The 19284-nt window shown below is 36.4% G+C and overlaps 6 protein-coding genes and 1 long non-coding RNA gene across 21 annotated transcripts in view; 4 read left to right on the top strand and 3 right to left on the bottom strand.

Annotated features, from left to right (window-relative positions):
* Positions 1–2797, top strand: part of LOC122573677 (protein trachealess) — a 137849-nt gene extending 135052 nt beyond the window's left edge. For all 6 annotated transcript variants that reach the window (XM_043740370.1, XM_043740372.1, XM_043740371.1 and 3 more), the window contains one exon: positions 126–2797. In XM_043740370.1, the coding sequence (XP_043596305.1) occupies positions 126–1408 (1283 nt within the window). In that variant the 3' untranslated portion in view covers positions 1409–2797. The remainder of the gene's footprint in view (positions 1–125) is intronic.
* Positions 1603–4373, bottom strand: LOC122573684. 2 transcript variants are annotated; one of them, XR_006318794.1, is made up of 2 exons: positions 4127–4373; positions 1603–4024 (listed from the first exon to the last, which is right to left on the bottom strand). It is a non-coding gene; the product is annotated as an uncharacterized LOC122573684 (long non-coding RNA). The 2 variants fall into 2 exon arrangements; XR_006318793.1 differs by having other exon boundaries at positions 4230–4373.
* A 154-nt stretch (positions 4374–4527) lies between these two features.
* On the top strand, positions 4528–6911 carry LOC122573682 (protein CREG1). The gene is made up of 5 exons (XM_043740388.1): positions 4528–4965; positions 5805–5959; positions 6174–6293; positions 6367–6448; positions 6537–6911. The coding sequence occupies exons 1-5, from the start codon at positions 4668–4670 to the stop codon at positions 6758–6760; spliced, it is 879 nt and encodes a 292-aa protein (XP_043596323.1). The 5' UTR covers positions 4528–4667; the 3' UTR covers positions 6761–6911.
* Positions 6912–6994: 83 nt separating this feature from the next.
* Positions 6995–10143, bottom strand: LOC122573680 (conserved oligomeric Golgi complex subunit 3). The gene has a single exon (XM_043740386.1). It carries the CDS (start codon positions 9960–9962, stop codon positions 7563–7565), a length of 2400 nt encoding a protein of 799 aa, XP_043596321.1. The 5' UTR covers positions 9963–10143; the 3' UTR covers positions 6995–7562.
* Positions 10144–10530: 387 nt separating this feature from the next.
* Positions 10531–11459, top strand: LOC122573683 (60S ribosomal protein L36). The gene is made up of 4 exons (XM_043740389.1): positions 10531–10623; positions 10803–10929; positions 11104–11238; positions 11319–11459. Exons 2-4 carry the CDS (start codon positions 10804–10806, stop codon positions 11403–11405), a joined length of 348 nt encoding a protein of 115 aa, XP_043596324.1. The 5' UTR covers positions 10531–10623; position 10803; the 3' UTR covers positions 11406–11459.
* A 136-nt stretch (positions 11460–11595) lies between these two features.
* Positions 11596–14224, top strand: LOC122573681 (CDK5RAP1-like protein). Its single transcript, XM_043740387.1, has 7 exons — positions 11596–12184; positions 12286–12519; positions 12605–12812; positions 12895–13215; positions 13283–13604; positions 13678–13827; positions 13911–14224. The coding sequence occupies exons 1-7, from the start codon at positions 11839–11841 to the stop codon at positions 14136–14138; spliced, it is 1809 nt and encodes a 602-aa protein (XP_043596322.1). The 5' UTR covers positions 11596–11838; the 3' UTR covers positions 14139–14224.
* A 146-nt stretch (positions 14225–14370) lies between these two features.
* LOC122573679 (ankyrin repeat domain-containing protein 6) overlaps positions 14371–19284 on the bottom strand; it is a 134343-nt gene continuing 129429 nt past the window's right edge. For 8 of the 9 annotated variants that reach the window (XM_043740380.1, XM_043740383.1, XM_043740382.1 and 5 more), the window contains 6 exons: positions 18497–18706; positions 17980–18078; positions 16402–17559; positions 15588–15864; positions 15134–15373; positions 14371–15014 (listed from right to left, as the gene is read on the bottom strand). In XM_043740380.1, coding sequence (XP_043596315.1) covers positions 14851–15014; positions 15134–15373; positions 15588–15864; positions 16402–17559; positions 17980–18078; positions 18497–18706 — 2148 coding nt within the window. In that variant the 3' untranslated portion in view covers positions 14371–14850. The remainder of the gene's footprint in view (positions 15015–15133; positions 15374–15587; positions 15865–16401; positions 17560–17979; positions 18079–18496; positions 18707–19284) is intronic. The other variant, XM_043740377.1, reaches the window with a different exon arrangement.

The raw sequence follows: 19284 nt of genomic DNA, 5'->3' as shown, positions 1-19284 counted from the left end.
GAGGTATAAATTGCGACTTCTTTCTTTCCGCTATTCTTCCTAAAAATGACCGAATATAGCTACTTGATCTTCGTCGATAGTCCAAAACTTTCTAATCGCTAAGATAGCATCGTAACGCGTTTCAGAAGGAAGAAATCACGGTGGACCACCGAACCAGCATCAAGAACACCCTCACAGGTCGCCGCCTGAAGATCGCGAAGATACTCGCGGCTCGGAGAGCGAAAAACGAGGCAGCCGGCATCACGACAACATAGCTCAGTTACAGCAAGAGCCGCAGACAGCGGTAGGAAACATTAACACGCTCGTAGTGAAATTACGTGGACACAAGCGAAAGCTGCACGAGGACGATAGCAGCTCGATCGAGGAGGAGGACGAGGAGGACGATTCAACGGTGAAAGTCACGAATAACGAGAGAAGCCACGCTCTAAGTCCAGCTCCATCAAACCATTCCATTTCAGGAGGTGAGCAAGTACTGTGCTCGGCCAGTCCTAAATCGAGACGCGTGGAAGATAGAACGAGCAACGCCGACAGTACCGGCACCTCCGTGAAAGATCTAGAGCAGGCGATGTCCAAGCATCTGCCAGTTCAGAATCTAAATAAATCCCATTCACCGACGCTGCATCAGCCTACGGATTTCAGCACGGACGCGTTGCTCAAGCAGCAACAGCAGAGGAGTACGATACAATGGATCGGAGCTCATCATCATCTGGGACATCTAAGTCCGCAACAGTCGACTACCGCGCCATTGCCAGCGTCCGCTCTTCTACGACAATTATACGCCAACAGAGAGAGCGTGATACGAGCTAACGTTCACGGAATCACGTCCAGTAGTACTACAAGAACCTCCTCTTCCGGTGGAACCTATTACGCCGGGGACACGACACCCAGTGGTCCTCTACCCACTCCACCTGGCTCCGAAGGATCCAGCACCTATGGCGAACATCAATTTGTGTTAGCAACACACAATCAGAAAAATTCCACCGGAACAAGTTGCGCCGATGCGTTCACCAGTCTGGTTTCCTCGTATTCTACCGCCAGCGGTTACACGGTCGATTATCACTCGGCGATGACTCCACCGTCGTCCGTTTCACCGAGGGACAAGCAACAACAACAACAACAGCAACAGCTGCATCCGGTAAACGTGATAAGCAGCTACGAAGGCTCGTCGGCTTATAGCGATCCCGTGTTACGACACCAATACGAGCCAGCGCAACCATTGCCTTTAAAGCCACAAGTGTACTCGGCTGCTGTTCATCCGAGCGCGTTGGACGCTGCTGCAGCGTATGCCTCGGCCGGTTTAAGCGAGCAGGCGCAATTTTATCATCACCCGGCTGCTGGGGCTGGTTTCCACATTTACCATCCGACGAACAAGTCGACGACGAACGGTTGGTACAGTTCGACGTCCTAGTGGCGTGCGCCGGCACGCGAGAGACGTGTACTTAAGTAACTGAAAATTCTGAGCCCAAAGTCCCCACATGCATATCAGTGATATCATATTCACCTCGGCATCTCTGTACACCGATTTCCCCTCTCGTTTCCCCTCTCTCCTTCCATACATTTGTTCATCTTTCCCTTTCGGTTATCTCCTATTTTCGCTTTATCTATTCTTCACTTTCGCCACAAGCTCATCGTTTCTATCTTCCCCTAAGCTAGTTTTCATATTTTATCCCCGCGTCTTTTCCTATCACCCAAGCGATCATACGCGCGCATCCAATGTGCCAATTGAACTGTAAAAAATCGCTGCTCTCTATTCTTGACTATGTAGAACGACTTATTGTAATATAATAGAAATAAATTATTATGTATGTTGACATTTTCGGAGATATTCGCGAAAGCAAAACTGAGGATAGGAGTTTCTTAAAAAAGAAAAAAAAAGAAAAAGAAAGAGAAACACAAAAAAGGGAAGGAATAAATTTGAAACAAAGAGGAGAAGAATATGTTTTGATGCGACGCTCAAGGGGCAAAACGGTGAATCTCGAAACGCGGTGACCAATCAGTCCCACGTGAACACGAGGATAACGCACGAAAGGAGGAACAACAGAGGAACGAAGACAGAGATTTACCAGCGTTATTGCTGTAAAAAAAAAGAGAGAGAGAGAGAAAAAGAAGAAACGCTGGCGTGGTTGTTAGCGATAAATTTACTCGAGAAGCCGTACTTGTCGTAAATTTTTTATACTTGTAACATTTTGTTGCGTAAATACGATGACTTTAGTGAAGTCAACAGTGCAATCGTTACACGTTTTTTAGCGTTAATTTAAGAGGATCGGATAGAGAAGAATAATGTTTACCTTTTTGCTTATAAATGAAAAGAAGCGTTGTTTCTGTGCGAGAGAAAGGAGAGAGTGTGAGTGTGATAGAAAAAAAGAGAGTATGTAACACTACGAAGGAAATCGCTATCTCTATTAATATAGAAAACTAATTATTTTAACGTTCTATCAATTTTATCAATCTATCAGTTACATTTATTAATCGTTGCCAACAAAAGTCACGTATTAAATTTGATTGTTCGAATCTTGGCAACGTAAACGTTAATACATATCGATTTGTCCGATAACGATAAATCACTGCCTTACCAATTGCATACGGATATTTAAATGTAAAAGGCGCTTACCTTTAAAAAAACAAGCTATGCGAATGTGCAACGAATCTTGTTTGTTTAAGTAAAAGTTACTAAGCATGGACATACATGTTGCTAGAGGTAGCGAATTCTTTCAAAGAGATTATTATGTTTTGTTGTAAATTGATGAATTGTTTTTTGACGAGTACACATGTAAATACAATTTTATGTGCTGTAAGATCCACCTGTTGAATATTTCTATTCATAATTTTTCGGAATATTTCTACGGAATTTATTTTCGTTGAAAGAAAATTGTAAGGCAGTGACTTAAGCATTAAAATATATGCATAACGTCTCCATCTTGGTAAAACAAAAACTTGTGATTCAGTACAGCTTTCACCCTTGGGATTAAAAAATTATATATTATAATTTTAAAATGATGAAAGATTGAATTTTCTTTTCGTCATAATTCTACAATATTCTTCAAAAAATAATATGTCCACTCACGATTAGCAAATTTACAATATTGTGCTTTTTAATGCTTTACAAAATTTAAACAAATTTATCATTCCACATCTTTCATCGGAATACAATACACGACAAATTATAAACATTTCTTGTTTATATTTTTATTCACAATTTAAGTTTGAAATACATATAAGTTATATTATTTTATTATTATTGTATTATTTGTAAATTTCATTTTATCCTTTATAATTAATATTTACCTGACTAATTTAGATTAATCTGCGTATGTTTGAAATCTTATCGACAAGTTCTAATACTTAAATAAGGCATAATATCTATTAACATCCATCTACCAGAGGGATAAGAAATACCTAAAATTGGATGTAAATCAGCTTCCACCAAATACCGATGTCGCACATGTAAATGCCAAAAAATTGAATATGTGCAGAAGCATTTCGTATAGAGAAAATACTTATATTAATTGCCAAAGTCTATGAATACACAAATGATGCAGTGCATATAAAAACATCCCTTAAGTTAAATTATTCTTCAAAAATGTATAAAAAACTAAAATCATACATAAGAATTACAAGACTAATAGCAAATTTATTTGTTCTATTTCATTGCCGAAATAATGGTTAGGTTCAAATTAAATTGGATATAAATATCTCTAGGTATTTATATTATTCCCCATTTAGAAATTCATGATATCTTTTAGAAAGATAAGGTTACAGCGGATTGACATAAATCATTATGAAAGCTATCAGTTTTCATTCAAATTCTAATAAATTCTAGCTTCCTCTAGTCTTTAATGCCCAAATCAAATGTTATTTATTATGCTGAAAAGAATGGATATTTTGAAACATAAAATTTTAAAAATTACCTTTTTTTTACCAAAAATATAGCAACCAACATACTATATTGAATAACAATTACATATTTTTGTCGTTTTATATTATAATAATCATACTTTTCACTAGAAGAGAAAGGTCGCAGAACCTAGAGATAAAGAAAATAAAATGATAAATTACGTTACTCGACAATGTTCAGTGGCTACCTTATAAGGTTAATAAAGAGGTTAATAGTAAGGTTAATAATAACCTCTTTCCCATGAAATTACTTTCCTTATACTTCACTATACTAATTGTCGATGCTTTTTAAAACGCTCATTTAAGATATAAACTGAAATTAACTATAAAATCACCTTTATGAAAAATAATCAATTCGTTATCTCCAAAAATTAAAATTAAAAAGTTTTCGAAGCTCCATTTAAATCTAGAACACCACTATTTATCATCGATGTAATAATAATTCACTAATTTAAAACTTCGCTTTTCAATTAATTAATAAAACAGGTGCAAACAAAACACTTGAAGTTTTCCAAACTTTAGGTTATGTTTTTCAGTTTCACTAATTCTCACATAGCATGATGTACAACTTTGACGTTCGATATATTGACCTTGAGTCAGCAGTGTCAGCACGAATATACTGAACAGTCATTGGAGCTTGTGGTCATCGCTCTCATACTTGTAGGAGGCTATATAAGTGAGAAATCTAAAAGAGAATTGCAAAACGATAGTGTACTTTTGTTCCGTTTTAGTAAGCGTTTACCGTCAGAGTGAAACAGTCGTGGACACAAACCATGATTTTTCGATTCGCAGTCTTCTTATCTTTTTTGATCTTCACGATCGAAGCGAAGAAGTATTCACAGTTTTCGGAGGCTGAACAATGGCAAGAATTCGAGGAGTTTTTGAAATGGAAGAAAGCGAAGGAAATGGGTGAGAATGGTCCGAGAGAAATTAAATACGAAAAACATCAACATCACGAAGATCATCATAATATATACAAATCGTCCGAAGAAGACCGACAACTTCCTGTCAATAATCCACCACCCATCGATCAGGCAGCTTTAATGGCAAGATACATTGTCAATCAAGCTGGTAAAAGAATACGTTTTTTTTCATAGTAACAACGTTTTCAAAACTAATAAAACGTTATTACGGTTCTTCTTTATTTTGAAATTCAAATTGCGCAAACAGCTACTTCTCAAACAAAAGCGTCACATTTCAGTGCAAAATTATGAATCATTCGGAAATTAATAAAGAGAGTAGAAAGAATATCTGCACATATAATGTAGATATGCGGTTATCTGTACCGAGTTAGGTAAAAGTTAATATTAGAACTCTGAACGCTTAGCCTTGGCGGCTTTCCAGATTTTCGATGCACAACTATAAATGAATATTATAAATGAATATTGCCCAAGTTAAATAAATATTACTTTCGGTAATACGAAATCATTCAAAATTCAATATCGAAGAAGTCATGATGAGTCAAGTCGTGACTAGTCAAATAATTATTATCACTGAAGATATTTTGTCTAATCTAGCCATTGAAACGTTGTTTGTTCAAATAAATAACATATTTAACATACGAATTATTTACGTACTTACTCTCATTAAATTCAATTACCTTCGAAGTAAAATTATTTGTTTATTTGTTTTATTATGCAAATTTATTGTTTTTTAATAATCTGTGAATATATATGTATATTGTATACATGTGTATGACATCATTTTCATTGTATACGCTGTAATCGCGTATATAACTTTAGTTGCTTAAATATCTTATTTATTATTAATATCGTTATTAATGGTAACTATGTTAACAATTAAATACGTAAGTAGTATTCTTCACTATGTTAATTAGTTTTTTTTTAACATATAATAGCAGCTAATTATAATGTAAATATAATTGCCAATAATTTTATGTACATATACAGATTGGGTATCCGTGGCGACAATCAGCGCAAGAAAGGAAATCGAATCGTTTCCAGCTGTAAATTTAGTTTCCTACAGCGATGGACTTTTAGGGAATGGATCAGGGGTTCCATATCTTTACCTTACTACCCTGGATTTTACAGCTAAAGATCTTGCAGTAAGCATTTTTGTAACACTATTATTAATATGTATCGCAGTCGCAAAAATACGTTTAATAATATTACCATCGTCTGATAAGATAGTGAGCAATATCAATACGTATTATATTGAATATTCGATTATTTTTTATTAAAATCTTAATCACTATCCTTTTTTTATTTTCTTATCTTTATTTCCTATTTTATTGAAAATCAATTTCGATCTAATTATAGAAAGATAATCGGGCCTCGATGTTGATGTCATTAGCCCAAGGGGAGTACTGTAGAAACAAGCGGTGGGATCCTATGGATCCACGTTGTGCCAGGGTTCTTCTAACCGGCAAGATCAAACCAGTTAGTAGATTTTTTATTTACAGAATATTTAAACTAATGAAATAATTAACAAGTATTATTGTATCTTTTACAGTTAAAAAATGAAAGTGCGGAAATCGAAGTAGCTAAAAAAGCAGTTTTCACGCGTCATCCAGGTCTAATTAATATGCCAGCAGGTAAGAATTTTCTTTAATAAATGAAGTCAATTAATGAAAGATATCACTATGAAATATACATTTAAAAATATTGTGTTAATTGTTACAGATCATCATTTCTATTTCGCAAAATTGAAAATAATTTCAGTCGTAGTATTGGATACATTTGGCGGCCCGAAATACGTCTCTGTACAAGATTATTTACATCCACCAACAACGAATATTATTGAAGAATTCAATAAACATTTTCCTCTGAAATCTTACGAAAGTAAATCTGAAGAGGAATATAGTCCAATTTCTAATATATTACATCCTGTGGTACAGCGTGTGTGAATTAGCTGAAAAATATGAATTATAATAACACCATAATTTTATATATTTTTCAACAAGCTATAGCGCAAAGTTTTGATACTAGTACTTATTTAAATATATGGAAAACTATGTATTAAGTATAATAAATAAATTTATAAATTAAGATCGTAAACAAGTAAGTTATTGTGTTCTTTTCTGTAAGAGAAAAGGGTATAGGAAAGTAGTTTTGTAAGATTAGAATAAATAGACAATATGTAAAGTATATCGTTATCACTTATATATATTAGCAATTAATCATGTTTTCAAATACAATTGGAAAAATTAAATCCCTAGTATCATCGCAATATGACACACTATAGTACTGTTTGCTACAAAAATATACACCTTTTCTTGTTTTAAACTCATAACAATTTCTGTAAAAATTTATTTAAGACCATAAATCCCATTTAAGGGGATGTACAAATTTCGTGGTGTGTTAATTTAATTTAAGATTTTAAATATGTACATGTTCGTAATATAAAAATTACGTGTTCTTAAAGTACATTACAAAGAATTAAAATATCGTGTAGTATTCTTTAATACAGGGCGTTATAAATTGCAATAGCTTTTGTAATTTTACTTGGATATCTGAGCTATTGTATATGGAATTATGAATTATTTATACAGATTTTACATAATTTACTTAAAAATATAAAATATTCGCTATATATTAATATTTATTTTTTCAAAAGAAATATTTAAAATAAATTCGTAATTTGATTACGGATCGCAGATAGCGTTAATATACAGTATCTAATTATAAAAACTTGCTAATTCATTTTTGCTACGTCTTTTTTGCAGTGCTTTGTGTATTTTTTCCATGAGTAAGACTGGATGAGCTTAGCATAACAGATATTTGCTCTGGTAATGGACATGCAATTAATAAAAGTTCTTCTGAATTATAATATTTACTCAGTATTTGATATAGTTGAGTAAATGCAGCACAGACATTATTTTTTACTGGCCTAAACAAAATAAACTCTGTTTCCTTATTAGAGAGATATAGTTGCATCAGTTGTTGAATTTCAGGACATTTAAACTTAATTATCCGTAATACCTCGCTAATTGCTGCTGCAACATCTTGAGGATTTCCAAGAGCATGTTCTGGAGATGCATCTGGGGTATTGGCATATAACTTCTCCCTTTCTAACAGTTTCAAAATTGGATGTATCAATAAAAATGTTGCATGCTGTATGAGACGTTGACAAGTGTATTTCAATTTATTATCCACGTGCTTCCTTGAGTCTATTAGTTGCTCCTTCATTTGAGGTGCTCCCTCCAATAAAAATTCTAGTAATGCATTATTTGACAAAGTAAAAAGTCTTGAACTCTTTTCTAATAAACCAAATGCTGCTGTCTTAACTTTAGAAAAATCCAGGCTATATTCTTTTATGGTGAAGTCTACTTGAAATGGTGCAATTTGTTCTCTTAAAATGAGCAAATGTTTTATTTGAAAAAGTTCTGCATCTAAGGATGATGCTCTTTTCTCTATTTCATGCCTTGCATTTTCTATACTCTGTACACAAAGAGATATTGCTTCCTGACTCAGAGATTGGAATACAGATCTGTCCACGCATCTATATAATCTTGATAAACATACTAATGTCCTACGAACAGTAGGATACCACATTCCATGAAGATCTGCTGGTGAATTCCCCATATGTGTCTTTTGGTAGATAGAATCTATTTCTATATGATTCCTAGATATTGGTTCTAGATTATTATCATCATTAGATGAAATAGATATTTTTTTCATTTTTGTCTGTCTGGATTCTTCTCTTATTGATTCTGCTATATCTTCCATCATCTTTAACTTTTCTGGATATGCCAAATCACCTGGTGATGGATTATAATTCAAAACATCAGACTGCAAGTAGAGGTGTGCACGGAAAACCAGTCTCTCCTGTACATCATGCAACAATTGCAGACAAATGTTACCAAAACCTTCTAATGGTTCAAAATTGTTTTGAACATGTTCATCTAACATTTCAATCCTCAAAATGCAACAAATTTCAGCTAATGTCTCCAAATGATTAATATGAATTATGAATGGTCTAAGTGTATCATACAAGGATGTACATAAGCTTTCAAGGTATGCTGTTAATCCACTGGATGGTTTAGAAAAAAACTCGTAAAATAATTTATACTCGTCCATCGATGCATGTAACAGCAATGCACATGAATTTCGTACCAGGCTACAATGATCACCATTGTATTTCTCCTTTACAGACATTAGAGACTTTTGTACACTACTGCCTAATACTAATCCTCTTTGACTCCAATAACATTGATGGCACTCTGACAATAAGCTGTCATATTCCTGTCTCTTATAAGATTTTGCTTCGATTTGTTCTATAACTGGTCTAGCTTTTGACAAAATAGTTTGAAATCTTCCGTAGAAAAGAGCTAAAGCTGCGTCTGCATTATCTTGGGAATCATCATTATCTTTTAAATTCAATATACTTTCCGTGGTCTTGCTAAATAGATTAAAAATATAATTTTGCATCATCGATATTGCCTTAGATTGACAGTGTTTATATTTGATTAGATAAGTATTGCTTTCTTTAAACGAAAGATTATTCTGCACAAAGTCTATGTTGGTATCAATTTTATCTAGAATATTAAAAAACATTTCACTATTCACTGATAACGTAGGTGCTTCTAGTTTTTCCATCATCATATCAATATCTTTAAAATATTTCACATATTCTGTGATGTTTTCTATGGTAGAATTTAATTTTCTTTGATCTGAATCAAGCTGCTCGCTAGCATCATAAAGTGATATCGTTTTATCAGAAACCTCTGAAAATTGTTTATATAACAGAGTGAAATCTTCTAATGCTTCTTCTATTTGAAGACAAAGTTCATGACACTCTTGTCGTCGAGATTGTAGTTCATTAAGGTACAACACATATTTCATATCTTTCCTGTCCATACACTCTTTCTCTAACTTGGCATAATGTTCTAATAGATCTTGGCATCGTTCTATTTGTACTGATTTCTTAGTTTCTTCGCTTGCGCATACGGTATCATCTGTCTCCTCAGTTTTCAAATTGCTGTCAGGGAACAATTCTTCTTCTAAATTCAATAAACATTCTTTTTGGTAATCGGTTAACGGTGCCAGAGAATCCTCTGACAGATCCCACTTGGTTAAGTTATTTGGAATGTTTTTCATCTTCGACATGGTTCCTTGTCAGTGAAAATAAATGTTACGAGGTAGACGTTTTTAAGAAAAGCGATATGATCGCGTATATGACGCTCATACCGTTCTGTAATATAAATTAAAGAATTCCCTTCAAAAATCTGACACCGCAGCAATTACGAATCACAATCGTGAAGTTGATAAAGATTTATCGACTGTGGCGCAAGATGTCCACTGTATGAAATATTAAAATCTATATTGCAGGATCAAAAGTTTTAAAACAGACATATATATATATATATATGTACATATATGTTGTTAAATTATTATAGACTAAAACATAAAAAACATAAATATTCTTATGATATCATTTTAAAAAAGATATAGTGTTTCAAAGAGAACAAAATATTTCATAGGGAATTTATATCAATTATATAATAAACGTATATTACGAAGTTTAAAAATTTATTATGTATTTGCAGTTGAATTGAGCAATTTTTCCAGTTGAATTTGCAATTAAGTATAATTAACACATTTAAAAATTTATCTAGACATATGAAATTTTTGAAGTATAAAAAATTCTGTCGCATACTTGAAAATCAGACAAGATGATTTCATAGCGCATGCGCACAAAGAATCACAAAATATCTTTCATTGAAAACAAGATTATATCTCTTTTTACCATTGTATTTCTGCCGTGAAGGTTCGTGTCAAACTGAATCTCAAAATATCTATATGATCTTGTGAAATCAATTGTATTTGTATAATAATAAGTACTTTTATAAGCAATTGCAGTGTAATATGTATAATATTATTAAGTAATGTTCTATTGTTACGTTTGATGACCTAACCTATAAAAGTCACGGCGTTTTAATATTGTAGGATGACTCCGAGGTACGAATTAGCAGTTGGTCTTAACAGGGGCCATAAAACGACTAAGATTCGTGTGGCAAAGAATAAAAATGAACGGAAAAAGACAGTATGCGTTTTGCCCGCAAGACTGAAAGGGGTTAGTACGCAACAGTGATAAACATTCGTGTTTTATGATGATACTCCTGTACTACATTATTTCTGTTTATATTTCGTAATTAAACAATTTATAAAACAAAGAACGATACAAAGTAAAAGTAATTCACTAATTATAAAGATTAGTATTATGTGCTCATAAATCTTCTAATTCTAGAGACAAACCAAACACAGTAAGTTTGTTAGAGATTTAATCCGTGAGGTAACTGGACATGCACCATACGAGAAACGTGCTATGGAATTGTTGAAAGTATCCAAGGATAAGCGTGCCTTAAAATTCTTGAAGAGGAGGGTAAGGATGTCAATAAATTTTGTCACTTCAAGTGTTATATATTCCAAATGAATATTATATTCTATTCTTATATTTTACAGTTGGGCACACACATCAGAGCTAAGAGGAAGCGTGAAGAACTTGGAAACATACTTGTGCAGATGAGGAAAGCAGCTGCGCATCATTAAATAACACATTAAATTTGTATAATAAATCCATAAAAATATATATATGAAAAATTATTACTTTGTATTTCATGTAGAAACTATTCCCTTTATATTCTTAAATTTACTAGACTAATTTAATGTTATAAGTTAAATAAAAGCGTAACAATGTAAGTTGAAAGCCACTGATGTTCAGACATGTCTAGGGTGTCTTATTGTCAGTATGATTCAAATGTAGTTACTACAATAATTCGGAGAAATCAAAGTGACATGAAAAGCATCTAGTTAACGTTGATTTTGTAATTTATGTTCAAAAAACTTAACAAACTATAAAATAATTATTTTCCATGAAGATTTTATAAAAGTGTTTTACGTTACATAACCTATTTCTAAGTAGATTATATATATACAGTATTTACGTTATTAGTTCAGTGTCATCTCATATTAAAAGTCAATAATGATTGGTACAGTTATGTTAAGTTCATTAAAACAAATTAAAGCTTCTAAAACAAATTATACACTAACAATGAAGTGGTTTATTAAAAAATTCGCACGATGTAACAGTGTAGAAATTTATAATTTTCAACAATATCAAACAGTGTATACGACTTTTACTCGATTGGAAATTGAAAGAAATAAAGAAATTGAAAGAAAATCTTCTGATTTGAAACACTTTAGAGATTTGTCAAAAACTGGACCATCGCTCAAAGATTTCTTGGCACCTAAAATTGAAGTTTCTAGTGAAACTATTAGCGTACCAAATATTCCTTATATACAAAATATTGATGGCTCTGATCAAAAGGGTAAATAAAGACAAAATGTCTTAAATTAGTAATATTGAAAGAAACTGCAAATCTCACGTATGGCGTTAATTTTTGTATTCATCAAATTATATTCCTTTTAGTTTACTTTGAAGTTTATGGCTGCCAAATGAATGTAAATGACGCAGAGGTAATCTGGTCCATTCTAAAATCTCATGGTTACAGAAAAGTAGATAATATAATAGAAGCTAATATAATTCTACTAATCACATGTTCTATTAGAGATAATGCAGAGCAGAAAGTATGGAACAAGTTAACTGATTTAAATAATACAAGGAAAAAGAATAAAAGTTTTCCTGTGAAAATCGGTTTGTTAGGTATAACTATAACTTTATATGCATAGGTAATAGATTTATAATATATTAATATTACGATATTATATATACTATCTTATTGTAATAGGATGTATGGCAGAACGATTAAAGGATAGAATATTAGAAAAGGGTAAACTTGTTGACGTCATAGCTGGGCCAGACAGTTACAAGGATTTACCAAGGCTATTGTCTGTACCGGACAATGAAACTGCTATTAATGTTGTTTTGTCATTTGATGAAACATATGCAGATGTTACACCAGTGAGATTAGATCCAAGTTCCACCAGTGCATATGTGTAATCTGTTATCCTTTTCATTGTTGTATAATTTACAATTATTATAACTACCTTTATATGTGTTTTCTTCATATTTTGTTAGCACCATAATGCGTGGTTGCGATAACATGTGCACATACTGTATCGTACCATTCACAAGAGGAAGGGAAAGATCAAGACCAATCGACAGCATAGTGAAAGAGGTTCAATCTTTATCTGACGAAGGTGTAAAGGAAGTGATACTTCTTGGGCAGAATGTAAACAGTTATAGAGATACATCTCAATCGGAATTCTATGTTAATAATAATATGGAAACACAATTAGCAAAAGGTTTCAAAACAGTATATAAAAACAAAAAAGGTGGACGTCGTTTCGTTGAGTTATTAGACGAAGTGTCTCGTATCAATCCAGAGATGAGGATCAGGTACTAAAAATATTTTTACGTTTGAAAATAGCTATTGTTATTGAATATCGTTATAAATCATTTCCAGATTCACATCGCCTCATCCAAAAGATTTCCCAGATGAAGTTTTACAATTGATAGCGGAAAGGCCGAATATTTGTAAACAAATTCATTTACCTGCTCAAAGCGGTAATTCCGCGGTTTTGGAAAGAATGAGAAGAGGATACACGCGCGAAGCATATATAGATTTGGTGCATCATATACGTGAAACTATTCCGAACATGTGTTTCTCTAGTGACTTTATTACCGGATTTTGTGGTGAAACGGAAGAGGAATTTCAAGATACATTATCATTGATAGAACTGGTGAAATATAATAAAGCCTTCCTTTTCTCTTACAGCATGCGGGAGGTAATACACATTTTATAAAATTCATGTAGTATAGTATATTTGAAAAATGGAAACCTTTTATTATTAATCGTAGAAAACGACTGCACATCGTCGTTACAAGGATGACGTACCACCGAGTATTAAACAAAATCGGCTCGAAAGAATGGTGTCCACATATAGAACGGAGGTGGAAAATGTAAATAAATTACAGATTGGGCAATTACAGCTTGTGCTTGTAGAGCAAGTAAGATAATTTACAATTTATTGTAATTCAACTATGTTGTAGAATGATGATATATCGGTAAAATATGTAATAATTAATTTTAGACCAGTAAGCGGTCGAACGAAAATTTTCAAGCAAGGAACGATGGTAACACGCGAGTAATAATTCCCTCCATGACTATACCTACTGGAAAATATTCAAGTGACACGAGATCAATAAAAATTGGTGATTACGTTGTTGTAAAAATTGAGGCTGCTAATTCGCATTCGTTAACGGGCACGCCTCTGTATCATTCGTCGATAGCAGAATATGCATTTCTGTCTGTGTTATAAATAAATGTAGAATATAATATTCGGAGATTTCATTTGTTATTTAATCACGCTTATTGTTCCATAATACATTCAGTTTTTGAACGAGACACGTAGTCTTTAATTACAATCGTACAAAATTAAATCGACGTATTTACTAGTGATATAACAGTATTGTGAATGAAGAAAAAAGCATTTACATAATAAATAGATATAGTTCAATCTATTATTATGGTACACACATGGCGGTTTATAGGTACGTAATCTTTCCTCTTACGAGGATGATATTAATAATTTTTAACAGAACGTTACATACTGATTAAAAAAAAGAATTACCTATGCTTATTCTACTCCGTTTGTAGAGAATTCTTTAATACTTTATTTTCTCTAATCTTTTCATAGTTTCAGCAGCACTTGATAAAACTTTTCGCGACAATAAATACGTTCGATTTGCGACGATAAATCTAGACGGAGATTCGGTAAGTTTCAACACGTTACCGTTCAAAGTACGTTTATAAATTATTTACATAACGACAATATTCTATTCTTTGAAACAAGAATCATTTTGTACAAAAGAATCTATTAACAAAATAACCAATTTAAATTTACACGTATTTAAAAAAGAAAAAAATTATATTAACACCTGAGTAGGTATCATCAACTTATATCAAAATATCGATGTCTTTGGAAGTACAGAATTCGTTTCCAAATAATACGTTGACCGAATTGATACATGTTAAACAAGACTGGCTGTTCCGATATTAATAACGCAATTATCGGCACCGCGCTCGTAGACCGTAAGATCATGGTTCCTCGGTTGTTCTAACAGCGCAGCCAGTTGTTCTCCACTGGAGAATGCGTTTGGTGTGGTCGGAAGAATTACATCGCACTCTAATTGACCTAAAAGAGCAAATAGCAGAAGAAGTTATAAGAAATTGAGTAAAAAAAAAAAATAAAATGTAAAAAAGTATAACGAGATATGTAATATGTTAAAATCACACGATAGTTAATATATTTACCTGATAACGAAGGTGAAGCACCTTTGCTAGAACCATACATGCGAGTGCTATATCCAGAATCATTATGTGCGTCATGCAAAGGCGGTGTTGGGCTATAAACCGCATTACGGGACCTATATGGCATTCTGGCGATACTGTCGTAATGCACGTGCTCTGATATCACTCCTTTCCCAGAAATTCCGCCGCTTAATGCTTCCGGTTGCTCGTCCTCGTCCCCCTCGCTACTCTCGCTGTCATTGCCTACATTTTAGCATGGTAAATTACTATAAAAACGATTTACCACTATCGTCGACCAACTTATTGTCGACAAATTTATTCGTCAAGTCGGTCACATACATGGAAATGTTATAGACAAAGATAACAAAAATTGAGTTTAGCTAGTTTCTTAAGGACTTTACAAAAAATCCGTTAAAGCATCTGCTATGGATTTAAAGTGCACGTAAAGTAGCTTCACCTTCGCCACGCCAGCTGTTCCCTACACCACCTTGTGGTTGGACTCTTTGATTTTGAGAACACTGACTGTGCTCTGGACTGGTGGGTTCGCTGCTTCCGGAACGCGGGCCCCTCCAACCGTTATGCATGCCAGGTACTTGTTGAAATCGCTTAATCATCTCGTGCACGCTGCGTCGCCCTGAAGATTTCCACTCGTTCGACGTGTCCTCGTTCTTTCGCGTCGCGCTACTTTCGTCCTGGCACGAATTTATGCCATGATCTCGAGATGAAAGATCCTGCTGACAGTTTCTTAGTTTAAAACAAGCGTATAAGTACGAAGATATCGTTTACAGAGACTACAAAAAATATTTGCACACTATTGTACGTAACAGTAAGTACTTTCGTGCCGAACACAAACATTTCATACCACGAAGATGAAACGTAGAATCTGATAAAAACCGCTCGGTTGGGAAATAAGTATGCGCGTGCCGATACTTTTCGCAGCCCTCGATCAAGCGTTACATAAAGGCATTGGTTACGTTACATCACCAATCCGCTTTATTACCATTTTATCTCCCATCTTACCACGTTAATAATCTGAACGACTCAATGAAAAAAGAGGGTAGATAAAACAATTAGCTCTGCCTGTAATACATACATGGGGCCGTTAAAACTCTGAGAAAGAATCTAAACACCAGAGGGTTCGATCCTATCTTCTGGTCGTAAACGGGACCCACGTACCATCCGCAACGTGTCATTAGAGTCTTGCAGCTTAATCAACACCTTCGTGAACGCTTAGCGTAGTTAATAAAAAGAACCACCGGTTACACACTCACGCGTTGCTGATGGACCTGTTGCCTGGATCCGATCGACGGCGAAGAGGCGGCGCCTAGCGGCGAGCTACGATCCTGTTTGATCACGCCGTCGAAGGTTTCGTTCAATCTGGCAGGCACGTCGAGTACCCTCAGCGTTGACCTCGAGACACCAGAACCGGACGGTAGGTCCCTCATGGACTTGCTGAGTCGCGGTATAGCAGGAATATCAAGATCGTCGAGGCTACCTCGATGAATCGGTGTCTCTCCGGGGATCTCGAAGCTTCTATCGTGAGGTCTGTCGTCCAGCAGATCCTCCAGAGACCTGGCACGAGCAGGTGGGAACTGTTGATCGTTGTTGAACGTGGCTTTAGCCGGTCTTTCGCTGTGTCTTCCCTTCCCACCTCTGGAAAGACGTTGCTGAAGATGCATGTGCCTCTCGTCGCACCTAGACCTTTCCGCCGCCACGCATCTAGTCAATTCCGAGATTTGCCCCCTGGTCCTCCTCTCTAAATTGGCCACCTTCAAGTCCAATCTCTCGTGCGCCTGATCTATATGAGCCTTCAACTCAGCCTTGTCCCTCTCCAACTTGGCCTCCATGTGCCTGAAGAACGGGGCACAGTAGCACGTGTATCCCACTCCCACCGGGCCCTTCCTGATGTTTCCAGCCAGGTCCAAATAGTACTGTTCGCCACGGCCTAGTGGATCCGGTGGCAGGGAATCCAAACGCGGCTGAGGAAACGCTTCCGGATCGGGATAGTAGTGGCAACCGTACGGTGACCACTGTCTGCCCATCACGGCCTTCTCGAAGTGCACCTTGTTCTGCTTGGCGGACGATTTGTGCTTCTTTTTCTCCTTCTTCGTGCAACTATCCCTGCTGCCGCTGGTCCCACTACCGGTCTTCTCTCGTTTCTTCTCGTTCTTGCTGCTGCTCTTCCCGTCGACCTTGTCCAGAGTAGCCGGAGTACTCTCCTCCTCGCGACTCTTGCTCCGCGTTCTGCTCTTGCTTCGCGCTTTACCGATTATCTCCAATATCTCTTGCAGGTTCTTGCGCCTGGCGATGTCCTTCGCGGTCTCCCCCTGCTTGTTCCGCAGGCTACGGTCGCAGCCAGCCTCCAGCAGGATCCTCGTCAGCTTCCGACGTCCCATGGCCGCCGCGATGTGCAACGCCGTGTCGCCGTTCTGCGTTTAGAAACGATCGTTAGTCCTCGCACAAGCCGTCTTTTACCATGGGCATGGGGTTTTTACTCGTGTTTTAGCCGCTTTATCGGCGGATGCTTCTCTCGGGTACCAGAGACCCGCGCGATCGATGCGCGCAGATACGAGGATGATCGTTCGACACAGACTTTTCTTTTTCATGTTTCTTGGATGGACTTTGATCGTGGAATACCCAAGTGGGAAGGGGCAGATAGAAATCTATGGGATAAGAAGGGTATCGCGCGGAAGCTCGACCTTGGGTATTTATAAAGTTAAAGAAAATTCTGGAAACAATGGTGGAGTACGGGAGGAAAGTACGACCACACGTACAACCTCCTCGCTTTAGGCTACGCGAGAAAAGAGAAACTTTGAACGACGTGGCAAGTGTTTCAAATTGCTACTTACTTTATTCTGATCCGATACTCGACAAAGCGCAGAGATCAAAATCCTCGTCACTCCTGCGTGTCCGTACCTGGCAGACGTATGCAACGGTGTGTCTCCGTACTGAAAAATCGCAAGCCTGTTAAAATCACCTGCAAGTTTCGCTACAATCGCTCTAACAGACTTCCGGAATCGAACAACGTTTTCAGCAAACAAATACAAACAAGTTTTAGCTGTTTCCCACGAGTACACTCGTCGTAGCCTAGCTTTTTCAAACGAGTCTCAACCGGCTAAAAACCTAACTATCTCATATTCGATTCAATTCAATTCCCCTGTATGTTAAACGTTCGCTCGATCGAACCCTTTTTGAATCAGCCACCTCGCCGATTAATTTCCGTACACGCGCGGAACCGAAACACGACGAACGCGTGTTTGAAGGCGCGTTAAAGTTAGCGAACTTCGAAAGGCCGAAAGGAGGAGGTACGTACGGAAGAAAGCAACGAAGAGGAAACAAAGGGAAGAGATCGAAGCTGTAACTCACGTTGTTTTGAAGGTCGGGATTGCATCCGGCCAGCAGGAGTTCGCGGCAGCTTTGGTTGTGGCCATTTTGGCAGGCGAGGTGGAGCGGCGCGAATCCAGCCAGATTTCTCGCGTGTAGAGGTGCTCGTTGGGTGCCAAGGGCCTTCGCCAGGGCGGCAACCGTCCTGCTGTATCCGCGCCACGACGCCTCGTGCAACGCTGAATTTCCATGCTGAAACACGCGCCGATCGATTGACGAAGTCGAACGAAGTACGGACGCGGCTCGAAGATGATACCGATCGATCAAAGCTTGTCCGCGCTTGTCGGTCGGACTGGATCAACAGGACGAGGGGATACGAGCCGGGAAAAAGGGAAAAAGAAGCGAAGGATTACTTACTGTTGATATAGACAGGCGCGGCGGTCTCTTCGTCGTATCGGATACGAAATCGGGCAAAACGACGACAGATCGTTAATCACCGTTCCAACTGTGTTCCTCACCGATTCGTAGCTATCTGTCCGACCACTGGTAATGACGATTAATTGATTTACTTTGCCGAGAAACGCTGGAACCGACGGTCAGAGAGCTTGACGATGCGTTGTCGGGTGCAACGCATAACATCGTATCTTCTTCTTATTTATCCTACAGAGATATATCCCGGCATAATTTATTCGCAGTCGTTTAGCTCTGTTTTCCACGTATCGATAATGCGCGACTGGTTCGGTGAATCGCCATTTGCCAGTCATTTAAGAGCGTCGATTTTTAGGAGTATCGCGAACAGAAGTTTACGGACAACGATGAATTTATGAAAC

Source organism: Bombus pyrosoma, linkage group LG12 (assembly GCF_014825855.1).
Source record: "Bombus pyrosoma isolate SC7728 linkage group LG12, ASM1482585v1, whole genome shotgun sequence".
Taxonomy (NCBI): domain Eukaryota; kingdom Metazoa; phylum Arthropoda; class Insecta; order Hymenoptera; family Apidae; genus Bombus; species Bombus pyrosoma.
This window is presented reverse-complemented; position numbering and strand designations above follow the sequence as displayed.